Here is a 26,947-nt window from a genome sequence, read left to right as displayed (position 1 = left end):
TACTCTTAGTTTTTCAGAGAACTGCTGGGGGGGAGGGAGGAGTCAAGTTTACAGCAGGCGAGAATCTGATCTGAAAAATGAAGTTACGTTGCGTTCTGCTAGACGGTACCTTAGAAAAATAATAGAACCTTAAAAGTGAAATGCTAGGAGGCAGGTCAATTGAGAGTTCAACTTTTACACCATTAATTGAAAGAGAATCCTTAATAGTAAAACACACCATAGTCAGATGAGGAGAAATATCATTACAAGTGACTGTGAGCCCACTGTTGGGTAGGGACTGTCTCTATATGTTGCCAATTTGTACTTCCCAAGCGCTTAGTACAGTGCTCTGCACATAGTAAGCGCTCAATAAATACGATTGATGATGATGAAGTGACTTAACTTTATGACCTTTGGGTGGAAAGAGGGTTTTTTTTTTTAAAAAAAAAGCACTCTGCCTAAACTCTACTAAGAACACAAGGGGAAAATCCTCCATAAATGATGACACAGGAAATGATTTCGCTTTTCCCAGTACACCTAGAGAATATAGAAATCTTATCTCTTGAGGCTGCTCAGAGGCCTTAGAGTTCAAGCTTCAGTGCCACTGGTTAAAGAGTTATCAAAGAGGAAAGTTCACCTCACCTCTACTACAAAATGTAGACATACCTAGAAGGCAAAGTAAAATGCTCTAAAAAACCTCCACCTTCCTGATGTCAACCTTCCCAAAGAAACGTGAGATGCAAATGTAATAAAGGAAATAGAAATCCAGATCCACTTTGGGAATTCCAGCCTGGCTAGCGTCCAGGTTTTTAAACCATCTTGCAGTAGACATGAAAAGTTATAGAAATGAAGTTTGAAAGTAAACCAAAATAAAAATCTTGGCCAATGACTGAATGTCTTAAGCATTCTTAAGACTGCAGGCTAACACATTGTTTTTTTGCGCCGGGAACATGTCTGCTAAGACTTTTGTAGCAGAATAATAATGATGATATTTCTTAAGCGCTTACTATGTGCCAGGCACTGTAGTAAGCACTGGGGTGGATATAAGTAAATTGGGTTGGACACAGTCCCTGTTCCATGTTGGGCTCACAGTTTCAATCCCCATTTTACAGATGAGGGAACTGAGGCACAGAGAAGTTAAAAGACTTGCCCAAGGTCACACAGCAGACAAGTGGCAGAGCTGGGATTAGAACCCATGACCTGCTAACTCCCAAGTACTGTGTACTTTGTACACAGTAAGCAGGTGATAAAAACCACTGATTGACTGATTTTTCAATTGCATGGAAAAGGGGCCACCTGAAGCACCCCCCCCCCCCCCCAAGTTTTTATTCATAGTATTTTTTAAGCACTTACTACGTTTTGAGCTTTCTTTTCCTTACCCTTTCCTGGGAAGAACTCTGACTCTTTTGATATCATCTGATGAAACTCGTTCAGTCTTGACACTCACTGAATGAGAGTCTTTTCCATTTTTGTTTTTAGGCTCCAACAAAATGTCTAAGCGGGTGAAGGAGTTTCATAAGACCTCTTGGGAATGGCTGTTTCTTTTTTTAATGGTATCTGTTCAGCATTTACTATGTGCCAGGTACTAAGCACTGGGGTAGATGCAAGCTAATCAGGTTGGACACAGTCCCTGTCCCACACAGTCTAAATTCCCATTTTACAGATGAGATAACTGAGGCACAAAGGAGTTAATTAAGGTGACTTGCCCAAAGTCACAAAGCGGACAAGGGACAGGGCTCGGATTAGAAATCAGGTCCTTCTGACGCCCAGGCCTGTGATTTAACCACTAGGCCAAACGGCTTCTCAGTGGAAGAGATAAGGGAATAACTACCTAGAGAACCATTATAGGTTTAAAAGAAATCCCCACATTTACAGACTGCTGTTAAGACAATCAATCAATCAATCGTATTTATTGAGTGCTTACTGTGAAAACCACCATCCACATTGCTCCTCAGTGGATAAACGGGAGCTCACTGGCTTCTGGGAAGTAGCAGGCTGTCCTTAGGGGGTGAAGGGAGTTTTAAGGAGCTAGACCTGTAATAAAGTTAGCTCTATTCTTTCATTCATTCAATCGTATTTATTGAGTGCTTACTGTGTGCAGAGAACTATACTAAGCGCTTGGGAAGTCCAAGTTGGCAACATATCGAGACGGTCCCTACCCAACAGTGGGCTCACAGTCTAGAAGGGGGAGACAGAGCACAAAACAAAACAAATTAACAAAATAAAATAAATAGAATAAATATGTACAAATAAAATAGAGTAATAAATACGTACAAACATATATACATATATACAGGTGCTGTGGGGAGGGGAAAGAGGTAAGGGGGGACTCCAAAGCCCGGGCTCTTTCCACTGAGCCATGCTGCTTCTCTAATACTACCGCATAATAATAATAATAATAATAATAATAATAATAATAATAATAATAATAATAATAACCTAAATGAAGAGTTGAGGCCCAAGTGGAAGCCCTGTAAGAAATGAAAGCTATCTTAGGTCTCCCCGCAAAAGGAATAAAGTAGCAGCTCAGCACAAGAAAAGAAGAGCCCCTAATCTAAAACAAAGAAATGAGGAGTTTCTTCTGGCAGAAGACAGATCTGGAGATATTTTTCAAAAACCATCGATTGTCCTCCCAAAGGGTAAAGGAAAAATACTTTACTATTTTGACAGTATTGACACCTGCCTACTTGTTAGGTTTCATTGTCTGTCTCCCCCTTCTAGACTGTCAGCTCGCTGTTGGGTCTCTATTATGTTGCTTATTTGTACTTCCCTAGCGCTTAGTACAGTGCTCTGCACACAGTAAGCGCTCAATAAATACTACTGAATGAATGAATGAACGACGAGCAGAGGCTATTAGAGGTTCCCTCCTCGTATCTGGCAACTACAGGATTTTTGTAAAATTACTTAACTGCAATTTGAAAACTGGGCACAGAATGAGAGTGAGAAACCAACAGGGGAAAGGGAAAGAATGAGTGATGATTAATTAAATAAGTCATTGTGCTTCCATCTACTGACCCTCATCATTTAACAGCCTACAGTAATGTTGTGATTCAGCCAAATTGTTTGCAGTCACAAACTATCACTTTTAAGGTTGTTTAGACTACTGGTGAGGTTTCTGAAACCTTGGAAAAAGCACCCAGGCCAGACTTACTTATAAATAATGAAGAGGATCTACAGCAATTATTTAATTATTCTGATCCAGGCAGACCGTCCATTTGGACAATTCAAGCTCCCCAAAATGCCCTTTTGGAACCTGATTTATCTGAGTTGTCTGAATAGATGGCTCAAATTACCTGGATAATGTCAGCTTTTTATTTCCCCGTTTAGGTTCAGCCAGAAGCACTATCCTAGAAATAACAAGCCTGACAGCTCGATTTCTACCCTGGATCCCTCTGTGACATATCCAACCTGTACGAAGCTTAAATGAACTTTCTGTGATCTCAGTTTCCAGGACACAAATGTATTTTTTAAAGGGGCGGTGGCCACCTCAGAGCCAGCAGTACTTTGAACAGTACAGTATTTGGGTCGGAACAATAATTCTGCCTCTCACCTATTACAGACTTTTCAGGTTCCTGGATCAATTGAACAGTTGCCCGAGGCCCTCAGACGGGTTGTGGCCAAGTTACATCACAGTGCATTTTCAGGATTAGGTAACAGTCCAATGTAGGTTCCGGTAAAGAATTATTATTGAGGTTTTCGACGTCAGAGGAGTGAATCAATTCCTTAGGCTGGATCGCTGACTGAGGGAACTCAAAGCAATGCCACCTCGTGCTGGGTAACTGCGGAAAGTCTGGCAGGCTTAGATGGGACAATAGCCCCTGTTGCCCAATGCTCAAAAGGCAATAAAAACATCCAGGTGGGAGGGTGGTGATAATTACGCAAAAATATCGGTCAATGATCAGAAGCAGAGTAAAGCCTCGTGAGTGTGTGAGTGAGTGTGAGTGTATGATCCAGGCCTATTAAATGCCCTGTGGAATGGCCAGGAATGTCCAAGAGCAATGGCACTGGACTGTTTTCTGAAATCAGGAGAGGTGGGGGGCAAAGGTCAAGGGAGTGGATGTCAACGGGAAACGTTATCCCCACCTCGGATGTAAGGACTCCCTGGGAAATGAACCGGAAGGTTAAAGAGATGCCTTAAGGAAGTCCAGGAAAGTCACCGTGGGTTGCTCCACTTGGCTATGATCCCAGCTTAAATTGGGGGTGTCCCAGATCGAAGCAACGTGGCTTGAGGAGGGGCACGGAGAGGGTCACCCATTGTAGATGGAAGCCAGAGGCTTCACTATCTTCACTGGAGTGGCCAAAGAGCTACAATTTGGTCCCCATCTTTCTGTGTTTGCCCTGGCTTCCAAGACACCAGCCCTGGGGTGTGTTTGGCATTAGAAGAAACACATTCCTGTGGATTGCTCCTTTCCAGGGCCTGCGAAGAGCCCTCCAGTGGCAGTAGCGGCAGCGGTTTCCATCCTTATTTCTCTAGCTGCTTTGCGGCTCGGCTTCTGGCTGGGCTCCCGGGAGATTTGAAAATTCCTGGGATCTCAGCAAGGGAGCAACAGGGACTGGAGGCGGTAAGAAAGAAAGCTGCAGCCCTTGCTTCTGGTTCCCCAGAGTTCTCGCCCTTGCTGGGGGCCCAGCAAGGTGAACAGCATAAGCATCACATTAGGGCCACTGCTACCTTCACCGACACTGTGGTCAAAACCCAGGGGCTATATATGGCGGCAGCAAATGAGAGGAGCAATTTAGGCCTACTGGTTGCCACTCTTCCATTTCTTTCTGGGCCACTGACAGAAGGGACAGCTCTGAGGGGGAGAGGGAAAAGGAGGGGGACAACAAGAAGCAGAAGTGCTGTGGCAAGTAAAGTATAGCTACAGCGGCAGCTGCCTCCCAGGGATTCCCATCTCGGTCAGGAGGTCAATAGGAATGATATTTACTGAGAAGCTATTGAGCGCGCTGTACTGTAGTAAACCTCTGAAATACATCAGAAACACAAGACATGTTCCCTGTCCACAAGGGAAGGCAGACACAGAAGTACCAGCTATGCATAAAGGGTCACCCAAAGGCTGAGGATGTGCACAGATATTTAAATGCAAGAGAGAGCTGAAGGGGGAAACCAATCAATCAATGGTAAGCATGCAAGTGTTGCTAATTTTAGCATCAGTCTATTTTCCCAAAGTTTTTCTGGGGCTGATAGTATATGCATGGTGATTTACAAAACAAAACAAATCCTCCACCCCTGGTATGTTTGGTTTTGTTCTCTGTCTCCCCCCTTTTAGACTGTGAGCCCACTGTTGGGTAGGGACTGTCTCTATATGTTGCCAATCTGTACTTCCCAAGCGCTTAGTACAGTGCTCTGCACATAGTAAGCGCTCAATAAATACGATTGATGATGATGATGAAAAAAAGGGCAACTAGATTTTTGGCATGCTTACTAACTGCTAAGAAGGTGGAAACGAGGAGAATACAAAACTCAGGGGGAGAATGGGTTAGATCCAATAAATAGTTCCAGAACCATGTCACAGAGGGCTCTGCTATGGTTCCATAGTGAGTGAGGGTTATTTTAAAAAGAGATTTAAGAGCCTTAGGGAAACCCTGGCTTTAAGCAATCTCTGAAGTTGTGGCTCATTGAAGAAAATTAAGTTAATTAAGTCAATGAGAAAATGAAGGTGTGAGAGGCTTGGCACTTCCACCTATGGCATAGTACCTGCTGGCTCTCTGGCTCTATTTTATAGAGCTACGTGGATGACTGTTTACTACTGAATTACCATGCTAATTTAATAATTAAGAAACACACGATTCCAAGCCCAATGAAAAACTACGTTCCATATTTAAAACTGTGTAGTCATTCACTCAATAGCATCAATAGCATTGCATCAGTAGAGAAGCAGCGTGGCTCAGTGGAAAGAGCCCGGACTTGGGAGCCAGTGGTCATGGGTTCTAATCCCGGCTCTGCCACTTGTCAGCTGTGTGACTTTGGGCAAGTCACTTAACTTCTCTGGGCCTCAGTTCCCTCATCTGTAAAATGGGGATTAAGACTGTGAGCCCCACATGGGACACCCTGATCACCCTGATTCCCCCCCAGGGCTTAGAACAGTGCTTCGTACATAGTAAGCGCTTAACAAATGCCATCATTATTATCATCATCACTAATTAGATCCTGAAAATGATGTAAATCAGAATAAAGGGCTAACCTGGTTCCAGGAAAATAAGTGAGCCCTACATGGTATGGTTTCCGATACAAAATAAAATTCATTAATACTTCTTAAGACCCAAAACTGGAGCAAAGCAACATCAGAAGCAGTGTGGTCTAGTGGATAGTGTCAGAAGGACCTGGGTTCTAATCCCAGATCTGCCACTTATCTGCTGGGTGATTTGGGCAAGTCACTTCACTTCTCTGTGCCCCACTAGCCTCATCTGTAAAATGGGAATTAAGACTGTGAGCCCCATCTACACCAGGGACTGTGTCCAACCCGATTTGCTTGTGTCCACCTCAGTGCTTAATACAGTGCCTGGCACACAGTAGGTGCTTCATAAATATGTCATTATTATTATTAGTGTTGTTACTATAAGCATATTTTAAAACAGTAATGACACAACAGCTACAAGGTCAAATAGCAATATAAATATATGCCTAGCATAAACTATCTGGAATCACGGTTTTTTTTAAATAGGTGTATAAGTAAATATTTAATTTTCAAACTTTTATCTTTCACATCCTATTCAGCAAAAACACTACGGGCTAACACAACTAAAGAGCTATCATTAATCTAATACTAAATACAGGGAAATCAATTGCTGAAATAGCTTTTCAATCTCTCTATTCAAGTCAGTTACAGTAATTTAAAGGTTGAGGGCACGGGAAAAGAAACGGAACACAAAAAGAGGGATTGCTGGGCAAAGGTAACCTTTACATGGGCTGCAAAACCACAGCATTAATGGCAAGTGGCAACATGGCCTAAAACATAGCAGCAGCATTAAAATTCAGTAGTGCTGACACTAAATAATAATGGCATTTGTTAAGTGCTTACTATGTGCAAAGCACTGTTCTAAGCACTGGGGGGGATACAATGTGATCAAGTTGTCCCACGTAGGGCTCATAGTCTTAATCCCCATTTTTACACATGAGGTAACAGGCTCAGAGAAGTTAAGCGACTTGCCCAAGGTCACACAGCAGACTTGTGGTGGAGCCGGGATTCAAACCCATGACCTCTGACTCCAAAGCCCGGGCTTTTTCCACTGAGCCAGAAACGAATAAATGAATAATGAATAAATGAAGGGTGTGATAGCGGGGCACCTCTATATTGCTGAAGTCAGGGACAATCCTCTAGACTGTAAGCTCATTAGGGGCAGGGAATTTTTCTGAAAAACAAGGGGGTTGGCTGATGAGAGCTGACACCTGGGTGAGGCCCGTCAACTACCAAATGGAAGGACTGCTCCTGGGATCTCAGCTCTTCCCCTACCTTCGAAGCCATTCTGAAATACCAGCTCCCTCAGGAGACTTTCTCCAGTCAATTTTCCTCTCCCCCGGTCAAATTCCCCCTTCAATACTTTGGTCCCTCCAGCCACCCACAGCCCTTGCGTAGTCTTTGTAGTGTCCTGTTCTGGAGAGGAATTCACATGAAAGAGCATGTTCAGAGCTTAGCTATTCATTCATTCAGTCACATTTATTGAGCGCTTACTGTGTGCAGAGCACTGTACTAAGTGCTTGGGAAGTACAAGTTGGTGAGGAAGTACAAATTGGGTGTTCTACTGACAGGAGGTGAGGGCAAGTGAAGGGGGAGTCTGGCAATTGATATGTCAAGTGAAGGTCTCCCAAAGGGCAGATAATTCCCAAAAAGAGCAGGAAGAAGGCTGGTTTGTAGATTTTCTGAGATGGGGGAATGGTTTGGAACTGGGCAGATTTCTAGGTGTGAAAGGGGCTGCTCTTGTTACGGAGATTTAGCATGTGAGAGGGCAAAGTGGTCCCAGGAGTAAGCCTTTTTGAGAGAACTGGTTCCTTTAAACCTACAAGCTCCTAGCACTAAGGATATTTATTAAATGGTTACTATGTGCAAAACACTGTGCTATGTGTTACAAGATTATTAATTACACTTCCTATCCTTAATGGGCTCACAATCTAACTAGGACCTGAGGAACTCATGCGGTTTTTTTTTCATTCCCTTCTCCTACTCCATGCCCAGAATCTCTCTTCGACCCTAAGAACTGAGCTCCAGTGAGTGATGATAATAACTGTAATAATCGTATTTGTTTAGCATCTACTATGTGCCCAACAATGTTCTAAAGGCTAGAGTAGATATAAGTTAATCAGGTCAGACACAGTCCCCATCCCACTTAGCTCACAGGCTAAGTAGGAGGGTGAACAGGCACTGAATCCTCATTTTATAGCTGAGGAAACCGAGTGTGAGAACGGAGTTAAATGAATTATTCCATGGTCACACAGCTGGTAAGTGGCGGTCAGAATTAGAACCCAGGTCCTTTGACTCCCAGCACCATGTTCTTTCCACTATGCCATGCTGCCTCTTTATGCTACTTCTTCAGATATGTGGAATAGGAAAACACCCAAACTTTTAACTTTCATAATAATGATGGCATTCATTAAGCACTTACTATGTGCAAAGCACTGTTCTAAGCACTAGATATGTAGAGACATTGATTTGAAGTCTTATTGTTTGGCTTTTGTTCATTATTTTACCTTCTACCTTGAAGGATTGGAGAATTTGGCCTTTTGATCTGTTGTAATCTTAGTTTAGTTCTTTTTTTGTTGTTGTTGTTGTACTGGCCGAAACCCTTGCAGGGAATACATCTTGTTTGAAATAAACTAGTTGACTGCATAGAGGGCACTTGGGATTTCATGAATATTAGACCATGACTGTTGAAATTTGATTTAATTCCTTTTTCATGTCAAGTGAATTGGTTTACAGAACAACCTAATCCCCGTCAATCTTCTCCTGCAACACATGTTTATGCCGAAGGAAAATTAAAGGAAGTGGAATATGAAACGATGCTAAAGCTTGGAAGAAATGACTTGATTCACTTCTCTGTTTCTGAATGGGGGAAATGGTGACCCTTACAAATTGCTGAAATGTGAAACCAGTGGAGTTCTCATTACCTGTGTGAACTAAGAATTTAAGAAAATACGTGAACTTTAAAATTCTAGTTTTGTCCTAAAAAATCATAGATTTCTGGGTATCTAGTTACCAAATCAAATGGAACAAGGTTGTGGAAGAATGAAAGAGGCCTGGCTAAGGAGGTATTAAGGGAAATGGGAACAAAAATGGGAACTAAAGGGAACAAAAAATCCATTGGCTTCTAGTTTCCCTACAATATATTTGTGCATATTTAAGATTAAGCCACATTTAAAGGAAAGTAGTTCAAATAGCAAATGGGTCATGACTAACAGTAAAGTTTTGATGTATTGAACTTTCATATTTATTCAGCTGTTTTGATTTCGCTTAATTGTATGCAGTTACACAGGTATTTAATGTCTCATACCGTTGGTCTGCTTAATTAGGCGTCTTCTGTAACTTGCTACTTAGTATCTGAAGTGGACGTACAGTGGATGCATAGGAAGAAAATATGTGAATTTTGCAGTTTTCCCCCCCATTACATTTATTTTCCCCCAACAAAGGGAACTGCAGTGCTTAAGAGTGGGAAATTATAACAGACTAAGAGCTAGATTGACAGCGTTCAGCCTTCCTCTACACTGGGAAAGAAAGAGACAGGCTGGAAGTTCTGAAAATTATGTCCTAGTTCTGCACATTCACACTGATGTTTTTCAAATTAAAAGCAAAAATTCCACCAAGCTTTTTTTTCATACCAATAGCCTCTATCAAAAAACTTGGGCTTCTCTTAGAAAAGCTGCTGGAATCAGAAACCCATAAATACCACCAAGAAGAAGAAAGATGAATGAAGGGGCATACTCTTAAAATGGATCACGTTCTTGATTGGAATTAACATCAGTGTTAATAATCATCATCATCATCATCAATCGTATTTATTGAGCGCTTACTATGTACTAAGCGCTTGGGAAGTACAAATTGGCAACATATAGAGACAGTCCCTACCCAACAGTGGGCTCACAGTCTAAAAGGGGGAGACAGAGAACAAAACCAAACATACTAACAAAATAAAATAAATAGAATAGATATGTACAAGTAAAATAGAGTAATCAATATGTACAAACATATGATGGCATTTGTGAAGCGCTTACTGTGTGCAAAGCACTGTTCTAAGCACTGGGGGATACAGTATTGTATAGTATGAGGTCAAAAAAACCCAAACAGAATCCACTAATAAATTTTATACTGATCTTCCAGATAGCCTAGGTGCCAGCTTTATTATGGGTGAAGGAGCGATGTCTGAGTTGTTTAAACCACGGTCCCTGTTTCACTCATCCTACGGCTTTTAATAAGGCCCAAGGGTTTCCAGTCAGGGCAGAAGGGATCTAAAATGCTAACTTTCTGGCCCATCAGCTCCCTGTTTCCTCTTAGTCCGCATCTCCCCTAAAATCCCTGTTCGCTTTTTTGCCCCAGCGCTCCAAATGAAAAGTTGGCTCCTTTGGTGTCAGGCAGTCTTTTGAGTTACAGTGAACTCCAGGGTTTGTAAATGTACCTCGTTCCAGCTTTAGAGCACACCGATTTCAACTTCACAACACCTAGCCTCCTTTATGGAGCCAGCTCTTTTTACTGTGTACAGTGCCGTACTTCACTGAAGGAGGTGGGGATGGAGAGCTAATAGCAGTTGTAGGGAAATCACTTTCAAAGCTGCAACAGGGCGGACGAGAAAGTATAAGGGAGCGGGGTGGGAGTAACCAGATGGAGGGAAGGGGATTTGCCTGACTGCAGAGCACTAGAGAGGGTCGACACATAAAATTTGTCTGTATCCACCCCAGCGCTTAGCACAGTCCCTGATGCACAGTAAGTGTTTAACAAATACCAAAATCATTACATGAGAAGCAGTATGGCATAGTGCACAGAGAACGGGCCCGGGAATCAGAAGGTCATGGTTTCTAATCCCTGCTTTTAGACTGTGAGCCCACTGTTGGGTAGGGACTGTCTCTATATGTTGCCAATTTGTACTTCCTAAACAGTTAGTACAGTGCTCTGCACAGAGTAAGCGCTCAATAAATACGATTGATGATGATGATGATGCTCTGCCACTTGTGAGCTGTGTGATTTTGGGCAAGTCACTTTACTTCTCTGTGCCTCAGCTACCTTATCTGTAAAATGGGGATTGAGACTGTGAGTCCCATGTAGGACAGGGACTGTATTCAACTTGATTTGCTTGTATCCCTCCAGTGCTTAGTACACTGCCTGGCATATAGTAAGCATTAAATACCATAACTACTATTATTACTCTACCATTTAGGCACTTTTTATTCACCTCTCCATCTTTCTATTTATTCTCTTTACCCTCCTATCAGAAAATGATTTTGTTCATTCATTCATTCAATCGTATTTATTGAGCGCTTACTGTGTGAAGAGCACCGTACTAAGCGCTTGGGAAGTACAGGTTTGCAACATATAGAGACAGTCCCTACCCAACAGCGGGCTCACAGTCTAGAAGGGGCAGACAGACAACAAAACAAAACACGTGGACAGGTGTCAAGCCATCAGAACAAAGAGATTTAAGTAGTGGAGAATCTAGAAGCAAGACCCGTAGGGACCGTCTCTATTATGTACTTCCCTATCGCTTAGTACAGTGCTCTGCACACAGTAAGCGCTCAATAAATACGACTGAATGAATGTGTACCTCTCCGGATGGTGAGTTCCTTTAGGGCAACAGTAGATCTTTTATATTTATTGTTTTCCCCAGAGAATTTGGTCCAGTTCCTCTGTCCACGGTAGGTATTCAGCAAATAGCACTTCTGATTATTCTCTGTGCTCCCCAAGATACTTCTAAGAACCATGGATCTGTAGTAGCTACCAAGATGCCAACTGAAGAACTCTGGCCTCACACTTAGGTATTAGAGTCAACAGAAATATCCAGTGGATAATTTGGGAATGTTACTTTGGGAGTCACTGATGTACTAACTGATGATTAGGGCAGTAATCAATCAATCAATTGTATTTATTGAGCGCATACTGAGTGCAGAGCACTGTACTAAGCGCTTAGTAAGGCCAAGGTCTAATTGTGCTCTCTGTTCCCCTCAGTTTACACTGGGGAAATGTTTGGAAAAAAATATAAGGCACATCTGTGAACGTGAATCTGATAAACATAGTGAAAGGTTGGGTGCTTTGGAGGGAAGACAAAGGGAGGAAGGGAACTGGGTTCCAGACAAAAAGTGAACTCTCTGTTCACGCGGCAAAAAGCGAACAGCTGAATCCCAAGAGACAATGTAGGAAAAGGTGAGGAACAAAAAGGTGAATTTCAGGTCCTTCTCTTTTCCCTCCAGAGAAGAGACTGCAGTGGCAATACTGGCAGAGCACATGGAATTTAAGATCGACAGCTGTACACTGCTTTATGCTACACATGCAGTTCTGGAAACGACAGAATCTGCGACAACGGAGTTAGGTTCCATTAGAAAAGAAAAAACAAAAGCCCGACGAATCAACCCTGGTGAGTGTGGATTAAAATAAATTACAGCATAAAGTTTCAAAGTTCCTCAGATCTAGGAATAAAATGAAGAACGCTGGAAGAAATTCTGAAAGCTCACCATAACGCCAAACTTAGGAGAGAGGAAACCCCTTGACTAGGGGAGAAAAAGCAAATAACTGGCAAAAAGGAACCAGCTGGAAAGGGCCCCCACCCATCATGCATAATGAGGATGGACAACCAAAACAGCTAAGGCTCCTGAAAACTAGTGACATTTCTATTTATGTTGTGTCATTTTTTTTTATAGAATTCTGATCTTAACTGTATAGACAACTGCAGAATGAAGACACTACAAAATATACTGATAGTAATGGGGAAAATCATTACAGTTGGCTAAATTTGCACAGCAAAGCAAAGTAGAATTTAGAACTATCCATCTAGTCAATCCAAGCTACTCGGGCTAAGGAAGGGGCTTGTGGTTTGGATGATTTAGATTGCCTGCAGGACAGTTTTACAACACATTTAAGATGTCATGACCACAAGGGAGAGAACTGGGTTACTGGGGATACAGTACTGCTTACCCTAAGACTAGACAAACTTCAAAAGACCCTTTCATAATTGCGAGGCAATCTGCAACCCGGCCAGGGGCCTCATGAAAGAAAGAACTGGCCCAGTGGAAAAAACTTCTGGATTAGATGGGGTAGTGTTGAAAGTAGGCAGAAATTAGGGATAGCTGAAAACAAACATGTGATGAGGTCTGAAATGAGGAGCAGCCTCTCCCAGGGAAGCTCTGCAGGTTACGAAAGCAATGTAACATTTGTTAGAAAGACCGTATGATCCGAAGGTCAGTGACCGCTTACTGAGTAAGCGCTTAGTACAGTGCTGTGCAGACGGTAAGCGCTCAATAAATCTGACTGAACGACAGATCAGCACCTGGAGATTAAAGGCGTGCGGGACTTTGACATTGGGTGGCAACAGAAGCTGGGATGAGAACCTCGGCTTTCTGGAGTTTGTCCCGGTCAGAGGGCGGAGAAGTGGCTTTTCCCAGGGGACTGCCACTCCACCAGACTTTCCTCTTCCTTTCTCATCTTCCTTCCTGACGTAGACAAAGCCCCAGGAAGTCAGCGTCTCTTCCTTGATTTCTGCTGGCACCTGAGGTTTACAGTTTATCACCCCGGGCAGTCAATAAATACCGTGGACAACAATGACACCTAGAAGCCAGTTTGTCTGAGAACTGTCCACAAGACAGAGTCAGAAGGACCACTGTCCTCATTTTATGATTTGGCTCTTAATCCTCCAAGATGAGCTCGTGTTTCCTTATTTAAGAGGCGGCAGCGTATAAATTATTAACACAGGTCAAAATATATTTGTAGTTGGGGGTATCCGTAAATGCACCAAACTTTAAAATGACAATTCATCAGAAGCCCCTCTCCCTCCCCTCTACCAACACTACTGGTACTCTTCCAATCAATCAATGGTATTTATTGAGCACTTACTGTGTGCAGAGCGCTTGGGAGAGTATAATACAGATTGGTAGACATATTCCCTGGCCACAACGACCTTGCAGTCTACAGGGGAAGACAGACATCAATATAAATAAATTGCGGATATTACAGTGCTCTGCACATGAGCACTCAATAAACGCCATTGATTAATTAATTGCTATGTTCCCTGAAAATCATCAAACCAGACAGGATCCATGCAGCTAGGGAATTTCTTGGGCTGAAAATGTCTCTTGGTTGAAATACCTGCTTCCTGCAGCAAGTAGACTTTAGGTAAGGACAGCTGGGCCATACCGGCCGATCACTGAGGTAGGCCAGAAGCCAGGTTCCAATCTATTCAGGGCCTTGAAAATTCAGTTCACAGTGTGATTTGGTCTCAGCAGTAAACTGGTAGACAGGGCCGATTTGCTCATTTCTACCTTACCTCACTAATTTCCTACTATAGTCCAGCCTACACACTTCGCTCCTGTAGCGCTAGCTTGTTCACTGTACCTCGATCTCGTCACCAATCCCTTTCCCACGTCCTCCCTCTGACCTGGAACTCCCTGTCATCATCAATCGTATTTATTGAGCGCTTACTATGTGCAGAGCACTGTCCCTCTGTATACGATAGACCACCACTCTTCCCACCTTCAAAGCCTTATTAATATCAAATCTTCGAGAGGCCTTCCCTGATAAAGCTCTCTTTAACCCTGCTCTCTCTCCTTCCTGTGTGGCCTATGCACTTATATCAGTACTCTTTAAGTACTTGATATTCACCCTTGCTCAGAGCACTGTACTAAGCGCTTGGGAGAGTAGTAAGAGAGGCCACAACCGAAAAATCATCCAGTCCCACTTTCATTTAAAAGGCCTAAGGTAGCCATCAAAAATACATCCACGTGGTCTGACAAAAAATACTAGAAGAGGTGATTGGGGCAAAGATGAAGATTTTCAAGTTGGTAGGGAGCTGGTTGGGAAGCAGTATGGCCTAGTGGAAAGTTGCATGGGCCTTGGAGCCAGAGGACCTGGGTTCTAATCCCAGCTCTGCCGCTGACCAGCTGTGTGACCTTGGACAAGTCACAGCTTCTCTGTGCCTCAGTTCCCTCACCTGCAAAATGGGGATTCGATACCTGCTCTCCCTCCTACTTAGACTGCACGCCCCTTGTGGGTCTTTATCTTGCACCTGCCCCAGCGTTTAGTACAGTGCTTGGTACATAGTAAGCATTTAATACAATTATTATTGCTCCAGATTACTGATGGCCTAGAAAGCTACAGACAAGAGGAAATAAACGGTGATCTGGAGGGTGGAGAAGAGCAACAAATTAAAGACAAATTAAATGTAGTATGGGGGATGCTAGGCTTGACAGCAGAATTGGAGAGGTAGGAAAGTTACAGGAAGTTTTGAGCACTAAATCTAAGGCAGTTTTCAGACTGAGGGGAGAGAGACTGATTTGGGAACAAAGGCTAGGACAGAGAAGAGGCAACAAGGGGCACTTCTTAATGATTAGAAAGTCAACGGTCTACGGCAGAATTTTCAGATGTTTTTCCACCCAGTGATTTATAATATTATGGGCACTCTTTCCAACGGAATACATTTTTTTCCCAGGTGGCAACCAAAGAGAGAAGATGCCCAAACAGAAAGTGCTGGGATGGTTTCATTTATTCCCTGGAAGATTCCCTGAAGGGTCATGGAAACAGACACGGCCTAGACTCTAAAGTATCACCACATATTTTAATTATTACCTGGTAAGACTTTCAAACTTAGCTCAACTTTGGCTCTCTGGTTAAGAATTCAAATAAATCTACAAGACGTGGGTTTTGGCAAATATTTTTCTACATTTTTTTCTTTAAATAAGAGGATGTTTAAAGTTGGATGGGGGAAAATAAATCTCAGATCTCAGCCAGATACCTCACACTGAACTCTTAGGACATTTCAGGTTAAGACAGAAGAACTTCTCAAATCATAGCTAGATTAAAAAAAAAATACCTCCCATGTTCTTCAAGGAGCTTAACTTTTCCTGAAAGGAATAACAAGCACAAACCAGCCTTGCACTATAAGCGATACTTTGTTGGCTTGAAAATTTCAATAACACATTCAACAAAAAGACACCATTCCAATCCTGGATGACCAAGAGAAACAGAATTTTAGCTTTGGGAACTTCAGTCTGGGGAAACTGTAGGTAACATCACAAAGTTTATGGCTGGTCAGCAACAATGAGCTATTTCTGTCAAGTTGGGTGGAAGAGTTACGCTTATATGAAGGCTGGCAGTTTGCAGAGGGTGATTAACTAAAACACAGCCTGACAGTTTGGATTCCAGAGCTAAGAAAAGAAAATGAATGGAATAGAAGCTCAAAAGGAAGCAAATTGAAAAGGGAAGCCAGAAATGGAACAAGGAGCAAAATAATAATCTCTTTCTGAAATTCACTGTTTAGTTCTTTGCGCGCACTGTCACCAAGGGAAGAATGCTGGGTCCATCTTGGTAAAACACACTGGTAACTTTGACAACGACAGCTTGGGTGTCCTGGAAAAGTCATTCATCTCATTAGGACTCAATGTTTGGTCCGTTTGTTCTAGGAATAATACACTACACGTAAGGGCTAAAGCTGTTAGAATTTCTACTCTCCGATATAGCGTTAATTGGGGTTAGCACCGTACCACTCAAGGTGTCATTCTGCTGAATGTGAGAACGTGGGAGAGGAGTGGGTAAAAGGGAACTCAAAGCATAAGCCTGCTGGGTACTATAGGTTTGGGGACGATTTAGAGCATGAGTGTCAGAAGTTTCGTCCCTGTGTTTGAACCAAGCCCCAAATTGAGTCCCCTTTTAGACTGTGAGCCAACTGTTGGGTAGGGACTGTCTCTATATGTTGCCAATTTGTACTTCCCAAGTGCTTAGTACAGTGCTCTGCACATAGTAAGTGCTCAATAAATACGATTGATGATGATGATGAGGGCTTCAAACGTTATGGGGCTCCCCTGCGGATCACAGAGCCCCAGTATCTGCATCATAAAAATGAAGCTATTAATTTCATTTATAACTATTGCTTTAGAAGCTTTAATTTCATTTATAAACATTGCTTTAGAAGCAGTATAGGGGTTTACATTTTATAGGCTGGCAACAGAATAATTTTACTCTAAACAACTCGGTTTTAGAATTACTAGTAGCAGCTTTACAAGCTCATATTTGCAATTCCTTGGATTGACTGGAAAACTTGAATTTAAATTGGTACGTTAGTTTCTAGGGAGCTCTTCTAGAACTCCAGCTTATCCCGGGTCTGCCAATTGTCAGCCTGGTGACTTTGGGCAAGTCACTTAACTTCTCTGTGCCTCAGTTACCTCAACTGTAAAATGGGGATTAAGACTGTGGGCCCACTGTGGGACAACCTGATCACCTTGTAACCTCCCCAGCGCCTCGAACAGTGCTTGGCACATAGTAAGCGCTTAAAAAATGCCATCATCATTATTATTATTGTTATAGAGAAGTCCAAAGCTGTTCTGGGCACACTGCTGAGCTCTCTGATACACCCTGAATTAAGCCCTGGCTCACAGACTTGCCTGCCTCCTCCTGGCCTGGCCCCACTCCCAAAGTTAAAAATGATCGGGCTGGTAGCTAGTTGATGAGACAGCGGTAAAATGAGTTTTAGTACAAGGGAGGAAAGGAAGTGGAGTGAAAAAGAGAAGGGGATGGGGACAGAGAGAAGAGAAATTTTTTAAAAAGCAGGAACTAGTGGTTCCCAAGTCCTTCTGGGACATAAGCCACCCAAGTCTGGCTTCGGAAGCAAAAGCTGGCTAATGGCCAGTGAAGTCAAGTGGGGGCTTCCTGGCAGGGCATAGCTGCAAAGGCAATCACAGAGGGAGGATTAGAGGTGATGGGAGAGTAGGGCACAGAACAGTTATGGGGAAGGGAAGAGGCCAGTAATACACCACAAACGAATAACTATACTGGCGGGCACCATACATTCCAAATTCCAGAATAAGCCCGTATATTAATTTGACAATGGAAAAGATTTTTGGCTCACCAGCACAGCCCCCTGCAAGCCTTGAGACATTTTCTACCAGTGTGTGAAAATGAACGCGACAAGCGGTTTAAAGCATAAACTCATAAACAATCTGAGTTTCCACCCGCTTACAACCAAGAAAGCAATTTTCTTTCTTAAAACTCCTATTTTTAAAAAAAACACGCGTTCAGCAAGCCAAGGAGAGTACAGGTGCCGGTCGTCAGCACCGCGGGGGTTGTCCAAACCCACCAATGGAAAGATTAGCTGGTAAAGGTTTTTTCTGATCTGCAGGGGGTTTTAAGCCCACGTTTTCCACTGCGGCATCATACTCAACTGTTCTTATATTATTAACAAGATACACTGGAGCGTCCGCGTGAGGTCCTCAACACACCAGTAGGCAACACACACTGTAAACTGCAAAGAAGAAATTTGGGAATTTGGTCCTGGCCCTGACGGTTAATAATAATAATCAAAAAACCTGCCACACCGAGAGAGGGCCTGAATGCCCACCGGCTCCTATGGCAAACGGAAGCCCTTACCTTTGTACAGCAAATACAACTGAGCTCTCATCTCCTGTAGCATCACTTAGTGGTCTATCGGGCTAATTCAATATCTTGTTCTCTCGGTAGACGTGCGAGGGACACAGGATCTCAAAAGTAACAGGAGACAGTGGGACACCATTCTGACCCTTTCGGTAACTTTGGCAAGGAGGCTGAAACCTCTCCTGTCTCCTAAGGCCCCCTCCCCTCCCCCCAGTGTTTTCGATTTTTGGAAAATCCAGGTGCCTACCTTGGTGGTTGAGGGGACCTGGGTTTTGGTTTTTCTTTTTCCTTTTCTCGCTCTTTCTCTCTGTCTCGGTCTCTGTGCTGCCTGTCTTTTTCATCTCTTTTGGCTCGTTCTCTTTCCCACTCCTCTTTCCGCCGTTGGCGTTCCTTGTCACGCTCCCGCTCTCTTTCTCGCTCTCTTTCCCTCTGTCGCCGCTCCCTCTCTCGGTCTCTTTCCCGTTCTCGTTCTCGCTCTCGCTGTCTGTTCTCTCTCTCTCGCTCCCTCTCCCTTTCCTTAGTTAAAAAAAAAAAAAACAAAAGCAAAAACAAAACACATGACTGCTTAACACATTTATTGCCATCTATTCTTTTATCATTTTGTAAAATTTATGCATGTGGAGGCTGATGGGCAACAGTGGTCCGGGCCTCAAGTGACAATCAAACTTTAAAATCATGCTTAAGAACAAAGAAACAATGAAGTTGGTGTGGGCTGCGATGCAAATAAATGTAAAAGGCATAAAGCTGGGGGTTCTTTCGGGTCTAATAAATGTCTTTAAGCTCTCTGGGGGAATTCCCGAGACCTAGTCAGAGCTGTTTTCAGGCTTTCATAGCTCTTCATTTACTGAGCGTACCGTTTGAGTTTACCACTGTGATGAAGTCCAAAATCGCTCTCATCACGTGACAGAAGTGTTCCACATTGCCTCCCACTCATTATTCCGCACCCTTCCCGCAACCAAGCGTGGACGGAAAGCCAGGGGTGAGCCTCTTCCCTCGTGGGCATTAATTCTCACATGTAGTCTGGCTTGGGTGTGGTGCTTGGTACTTGTTTTGGGATTTCGCTGGGCCTTCCAGCTTCTTTCTCATCATGCCTGCTTTGTGTTGGCATTGGTCGCTTGCATCCTATACCAATAACTGTGCAGGTGCGCCTGGACCTGCCGACGGCAGCTGAGGACACACAGAAAGGCTGTCGCCCAAACACCGTGCAAAAAAAAAAACCAAAACCCAAAAGCCTCCGTGGATGGTGGGCCTCCCCGCAGACTGGATCTGAATCACAGCCTGTGCAGGGGACTCTATTTCTGTATCCAGGCCAGCTCAGACTTACTCCTGAGGATCCCAGAATGAAAACATTTTCCCTGCCTCCTGCCAGCTGGAACCCACAGCCAGAATCACAAATGGGGCTGAGCAAAGCCTGGACCCAGCAGGGAGGAGCTTGTTGGGAACTCAAACCTGCACTGGCTTTTATACGGTTGCTCAGCAGGCACCTTTGCAGGAGAGGAGGCTTAATGGAAGGGAGCTACAGGGAACAGTAATAGGAATGAGTTTATAGGGGAGAGCTAAAGGTGGCAGATGTACTGCTATTAGAGCATTAGATAGCTCAGATGGTCTTACCCTGTAAAAGCCAGACTCCAGAGTGCGAGGCAAAATGCTTTAGGTAGTGGAGAATCTAGAAGCAAGACCAGAGGCCAGTCCTCAGAGGGTCTTGGCCTATACTGCGTCCAATTTTGATGAGGCCAATAGTCCACCTCAGAAATGGCTCTACAAGACACTTGCAGGACGTTATCTGGTTGTTGGTTCCCCAAACTCAGAACGGAATATGAGAATCACAACTCTGATGACAGCCGACCCACACTGGCTCTCAGTCCAGGACACAACGGTTATTAAGCAGCTGCCCATGTCAACGGAGGCTTAAAAAGGCCTGGACCTCTCCCCGTGAAGAGTACCCTCAGCAGGGCTCCGAAAAGGCCCGGATTTCAGGGACTGGGCTTGGGAGCAGGCATGTCGATAGTTCCCAGGGGACAAGCTCCAATCTGGGGACAATACGTCCCAGAGCAAAGAGGGACATCTAGCCATCCACGATCATTCCTATGTACCAATGCAATGAGAGCAGAAGGATAAAGAGGCTGGAGACAGAACTCGATAAGGAAAATTTTCTACCACTGCTCCTATCTGATAGTCCACAGGGGCAATTTCTACACATCCAAGGTGATGGAGGAGACTCAAGCACCAGACTAATATAATCTTCCTGTCTGGTCAAGGGGTCCAAACCTCTCAGACTAAACCAATTTACACAATACCTCTCCTAAACTCACACCAATTAAAGACTGTCACAATAAGAAACATCACAAGAGGGAAAATTTGGAATGTAATATTGCCATACTTACTCGGTAATTATGGTAGGGTTCTGTCTCTGTGTATTGCACTCTGAAGTTCTCATACTGTCCACCACGCCAAAAACGTTCTATTTCATAGTCATAGTAAGGATCTGTATAAGGCTCAACTCTGTGTTAGAAAAAAAAAGATCAGAGAGTAAGTTCTATGGCACACAAAGGATTGGGGAGCAAACGGCTTGTCAATGCTATGGATTATGTTTTAATCATAGTGTGCATCAATACAAAAAAGTTGGGTGGGATAATAAATACTGGTATAGCACTTTCAAGGAGAAAACTGAGCACTAAAGTTTAGGAATCAAGGTCTACACTCGGGGGGGGGGGGTCAACATTTTTGGGGAGAGATTCAAAAACCACTTATTAAGAGCACCCTGTAGACTATAAGCTCCTTGGGGCAGGGATCATGTCTACCAACTCAACTTCTCTGTGTCTCAGTTACCTCATCAGTTACATCTGTAAAACGGGTATTAAGACTGTGAGCCCCATGTAGGAGGTGGACTGCGTCTAACCTGATTAGTTTGCGTCAAACTCAGTGCTTAGTACAGTGCCTGGAATATAGTAAGCGCTTAACAGATACCATAAAAAAAAATGGAGCATATTCCACGGAGGGTCTCCTTGCAAAAAATCTCAGCGGCCTTCCCTTATTAAGCCCTCCTCCCCCCCGTCCCCCATCACCTATGCACATAAATCGATGTGCTTTGGATACTTAGTATTCACCCCACCCTCAATCTCACAGCATTTATGTAAATGTCCAGGTATGGACAGGGAATGGGTCTACCAATTGTACTCCCCCAAGCATTTAGTACAGTGCTCTGGACACAGTAGGCACTCAATAAATACCATTAATTGATAGAATCACCTTCCATCACTAATTTCTCATTGAATTCTCACCTTTCAATGTTCACACAAAGATAAACTACCCTTTGCTCCTCTTCTGGTTAAGTGATTTAATAAAACACATGAAAGTTTTTCTACTATGGCTAGCTACATTTTCTGCAACCGATGCTGCTGATGATTATTTCGATCTGCATCATCATCTTTGGCTGCACTGGCATAGACTAGTAAAGAAAAAAGCATCCACTTACAATGTGCCTGCTAAGAGTCTTGCCTTATTTTCTTTGAAACCAAGTAAAAATAATATTTAGTGCTTCCTTGGTTGGGAGCTAAATCTGTAGGCTGGTGCTCACAAAAGCATTATTAAGAAGGCACTGATCTGGGATAGTGAAAGTGACTGCAGTACACAACAAACAAAACAAAGGCAGCAAAGAAATGCTCTGGACCTGCTGGAGATGGGTCGCTAACCCTACGAAGTGGCAAAATTCCACACTTGCATGGCTAATTTAAAATTTAATTTTAAAATTTTGTTTGCTTGAAAACAAAAAGGTCCAGAGGAAGAAGGGTGCTGTTCTTGGACAGGGCTGGATACCTGACCGCTTGTGTGAACGTGATGTCAGTTCTACGTACACACACTCGCATCACTCGAGATGCATTTCATCACATTCACAACTTTTGAGGTTTAGTCATGCACTAATGCTGACCGGACTATTCTTTTTTCACTCTCTTGTCATACTTGTGCACGCTAGGAATTTTTCTGTTCACTCAGTATAGTTAAAAAAAAAAATTAATTCATTTCTGCACTGGCAAATTTCAAATTAGGATCAGCCACTGAGTAAAGGAAAAGCAAACAGCAAGGAAAAAACCAAAAAAAAAAAATTCAGGGACATCTGATCCACTCCATTCATTACACGTGGTATTAAACTGGAACAAATTTTCATTACATGTGGTATTAAACTGGAACAAATTTAACTTGACCCAGGTAACCACCTAACCCTGTCAACTCAACAAATGTTGTACTGGACTTCTCACCTACATAAATCTCAAAAAGCAGACATTCCTTTTCCTTTCACGCAAATGGCCAAAAAGGCTAATAAAAAGTCAAACCAGGATCCCCCTGAAACAAAACCACAAAAGAGGAAGAAACAAAAACCATTTCTTACGTTGTGTCCCTGACATCTCTAGTGATTCGGTAATTCCACTCTCGGAAAAATTCATTTTCTTTATCAAATTCCCGCTCATCTTCTCCAATGGTCACGGTAAATCTCTTTTCTTCAAAATCAGGCTCCTGCTCTTTTCTAATGGTGGCTTTTTTTAATACCTACCAAAGAGAAGGGAGAAAAATCAATACACAACCCTTTATGAAGCGCGGTGCTAGAACAAATGGAAAGGCAACCGACCAGCCACTTGCATGGTGGTTCACTCATTCATTCAATCGTATTTATTGAGCCTGTATGCACAGTACTGTACTAAGCGCTTGGGAAGTACAAGTTGGTTTACCATCTAACATTCCCTTGGCTCCTGTCATATTGGCCCCTTTCCTGATGGGGCAAGGGGCTGAATTCGAGAGCCTTGGAGTGGTGGTTCACATAAAATTATGAAGAGGCTTGAAAAGGACAAAACAAACCAACAGTTTTCGGAAGAAACAAGGGGACAGTTAACCTGCACAAGGTCACTGAGTGAATCGAAAGCAAATCCTGCACTGCACTGGGCAGAATGTGAAGAGAGGAAAGGGGTTAGCTCAAAGTCTGTGCCCTGCCGAACTCCCCCTGCTTCCCCTCCCGCCATCACATTTCTGGATTTAAAAAGTGCATCCAAACTCAAGCTGGAGGTATACGGATACCTAGGGATAGACAAACAAGGATCTGGAAGACTTCGAATACTTTGCTAACCTCACCTTCTTTCCTAATTATGCAGCATGGCCTAATGGATAGAAACACAAGCCTGGGAGTGGGAAGGACCTGGGTTCTAATCCCACTCCGCCACTTGTCTGCTGTGTGACCCTGCTAAGTCACTTCTCTGTGGCTCAGTTACCTCATCTGTAAAATGGGAGTTAAGACTGTGAGCCCCGTGTGGGACATGGACTGTGTCCAACCGGATTTGCTTGTATCCACCTCAGTGCTTAGTACAGTGCCTGAAGTGCAGCAGGAGAGAGAGAGAAATGGGTAGACGAAAACTGCCCCTTGAAACCACCTTAGTTTTTTTTGCTATAAAAAATACTATTTATGAAGAACCATTTTGCATTTCCAGTTTTCTGGCTGCTTCTTTTCACCTCTTTAGCATGCCGGAGTCCTCTCTCCCAGGCACTCTCTGCTGGGGGTTCCGGGGGAGGTGGTGGTAAAATTTCTTCCACTACAGGCCCACCCTGCTTAAAGAATGAGAAAAATGACAACATAAACTCAGAGCATTAAAAAAGTGATAACAGCTGTAATATAAACTGGTCATCCAAGTTTCATCATAGGCAACCCCATATAAATCAGTCAAAAATCTGTCAAAAGTAGACCGGTACCCACCTAAGCAGTTTACGAATACTGCAAGAGGGTCTCCTGAAATTTCATCAACTCAACTGATTTAGTTTAAAGGACACCGACAAATCTCAACATTTTGGGTTCACGAAACAAAGGCTCAATCATTATAACAAGATCAGAATTGCCACAGGATGATCTCATACCCAGGGATTCGCTGGCATCAGTGGGTGAGGCCCAATAGGTGGTGCACCATTAGGTGAGAAAGGATCGGGTTTGGTGATCAAGGAATAGTTTCCTTTGTCATTCACTCCTGGATGGATAAATCTACAATTCATTCCCCATGTACAGTGACCTGTGAAAATGCAGAAACCAGATTAATGCTGCTTGCAATTCTGCTGCCCAGACATCCCTCCCAAAGAAAGGTTTACAAGATTCAGCATTCTTTACATACAAAGGTCATGGGCCAGGTATACATTTTCTCTCCTAAGAGAAAATGCATTAGAGTTCAGACTTTCTTTGATTTACGGAATTTCACCAATCACAAGTTTGTTTCTATAAAAGTTATACAAGATCTGGAGGGCTTGGAATTAACCGCTGGCAACTGTCAACCCCATCTGATGGAAGAGTTTTGCCTGCAATGCTCACAATTTTCTACAGAATTCGTTTTCAGTGGGCAAGAATGCAAGCTTTGGAAACGGAGTACTGACATACCTTGGGACACAACCACTTCGAGGCAGGTAATTGAAACCTGGATTGAGATTAAGCAATCAAAAATGAATAGATCTTGGTGGTAGCTCTGCCCACACTCTGGGTCAGATTTTTCCAAGGGTTGCTGAAACCCATTAGCAGATACTAAACTTCATTTAGAAATGGATAATGCCGATGCCAATAAGCTAGCTGCATTTCATTCAGAGGAATCATTCTCCAACAAGGACTAACTGAATTCTGATAATCCAGTACATCCCCGCGAAACGCCACAACAGATGAAGTAGTGATGGTCTTCCTACCATCAGCTAAACCTGGGGGATTAACAAGCTTTATATGAAGTTTCCAAATCAATGAATTTATAAAAATGATTGATCCCAATAGAAAGAGGAGTTCAAAGGTGCAGAGAGTTGTTTGGAAAGACTTAGCCCGCTACAATTAACTTTTTGAAGGCAATAAGGCTGTTATTCAATCGAAACTGGGGAAATTATTCTCTAGTTAGCAAAGTGGCAACTTCTGTGGTCTCCTACAAACTCATTCCGATCACAACTCTTCACGTAGTGTTGCGAGGCTTTGCCTTGAATGACTTTAACAAAGATGACACCACAGTTTAGTGATGGTGAATGTTACAGTTTATAATACATAAAAGAATTTCATTGGTTACAGTATTTATTAGGAGCTTGCTATGTGCTAAGCACTGGACTAACAAACAAGATAAACAGTCCAGGCATGGTACTGCCTCAAATCTAAATGGGGTTACAATAAGTCACACAAAGATTCTTACAAATAACCAAAAAGCTAAACTCCACTTTACTTGTCCAGAGGTTTTGGATGGTATCTTTATTTACAACATGTACGTCTATGGTAAAAAGCATCTCATTCTTCATACCTGATAGATAATTACTCTCTCTACCTTCAAATCCTTATTGAAGGCATAGCTCCTCCAGAGGCCTTCCTTAAGCTCTCATTTCCTCTTTCCCACTCCCTTCTGCGACACCCTGATTTGCTTCTTTTATTCACCTCTCCCTCAGACCCACAGCACTTTATGTACATAACCATGATTTATTTACATTAATCTCCATCTCTCCCTCTATACTGTGAGCTCATTGTGGGCAGGGAATTTGTCTACTGACTCTGTTATAGTGTACTCTCTCAAGCATGTCATATAGTGCTCTGCTCACAGAAAGACCTCAATAAATATGATTGACTGATTCATGAGGCACCTGGTTATGATCCTTGAAAATGTGGCTGCACTGGGAATGGTTGTGTCATGCGGTATACATCGATGGCATTCATTGAGCCCTAACAAATAAATGGGTTTTGGAGCAAATTAAGCCAATGAGGTCTTTGGAAGACCAGATGACTCATCTTAGATCAGTGTATTTTGGACATATCATGAGAAGGACTAATTCTCTGGAGAAGACATTAACGCTAGGAATAGTCCAGGGAAAACGTGGAAGAGGCAGATCAGCAGCTGGATGGGTAGGGACCATCTCTATATGTTGCCAACTTGTACTTCCCAAGCGCTTAGTACAGTGCTCTGCACACAGTAAGCGCTCAATAAATACGACTGAATGAATGAATAAAAACCATAACAACATAATGGAAGAACCGACAGCACAGTTACAGGTTATGGCAGAAGACGGGATGCTCTACAAAAAAATACATCCATAGTCCCTACGAATCAGAAACGACTCGACAGCACTTGATTATAATAATACTATGTGCAGAGCACTGAACTAAGTGCTTAGGAGAGTACAAAAGAATTAGCAGACACATTCCCGGCAAATAACAACCTTACAGTCTAGAATGTATGTCTGTATTTTGACAAACATAATTAATTTCTTGCATTATTCATGTTGCTTGGTGAGAAAACCCATGGCTAGGTGTGCCACAGGAGAACGGATCTGGTTGAGATCTAAAAGAAGATATCTGCATTCACATGGAGTAAATCCTGAGCTCCAATCCAGGACCATCAGTTTTTGTTTAATAAAAAGGATGATAAATGTGAGATGTGGTACTGAGG

At 43.0% G+C, this 26,947-nt stretch overlaps 1 protein-coding gene across 4 annotated transcripts in view; it reads right to left on the bottom strand.

Moving 5' to 3' along the window:
- ZC3H18 (zinc finger CCCH-type containing 18) overlaps positions 1–26,947 on the bottom strand; it is a 90,088-nt gene that overhangs the window by 27,614 nt on the left and 35,527 nt on the right. For 3 of the 4 annotated variants that reach the window (XM_038753701.1, XM_038753702.1, XM_038753703.1), the window contains exons 4-8: positions 24,420–24,568; positions 24,021–24,116; positions 22,912–23,069; positions 20,909–21,026; positions 18,772–19,040 (exon numbers count right to left, since the gene is read on the bottom strand). In XM_038753701.1, coding sequence (XP_038609629.1) covers positions 18,772–19,040; positions 20,909–21,026; positions 22,912–23,069; positions 24,021–24,116; positions 24,420–24,568 — 790 coding nt within the window. The remainder of the gene's footprint in view (positions 1–18,771; positions 19,041–20,908; positions 21,027–22,911; positions 23,070–24,020; positions 24,117–24,419; positions 24,569–26,947) is intronic. The other variant, XM_038753704.1, reaches the window with a different exon arrangement.

Source organism: Tachyglossus aculeatus, chromosome 11 (assembly GCF_015852505.1).
Source record: "Tachyglossus aculeatus isolate mTacAcu1 chromosome 11, mTacAcu1.pri, whole genome shotgun sequence".
Classification (NCBI taxonomy): Eukaryota; Metazoa; Chordata; class Mammalia; order Monotremata; family Tachyglossidae; genus Tachyglossus; species Tachyglossus aculeatus.
Note: the sequence above shows the minus strand (reverse complement) of the source record. Positions and strands in the feature narration are given on the sequence as shown.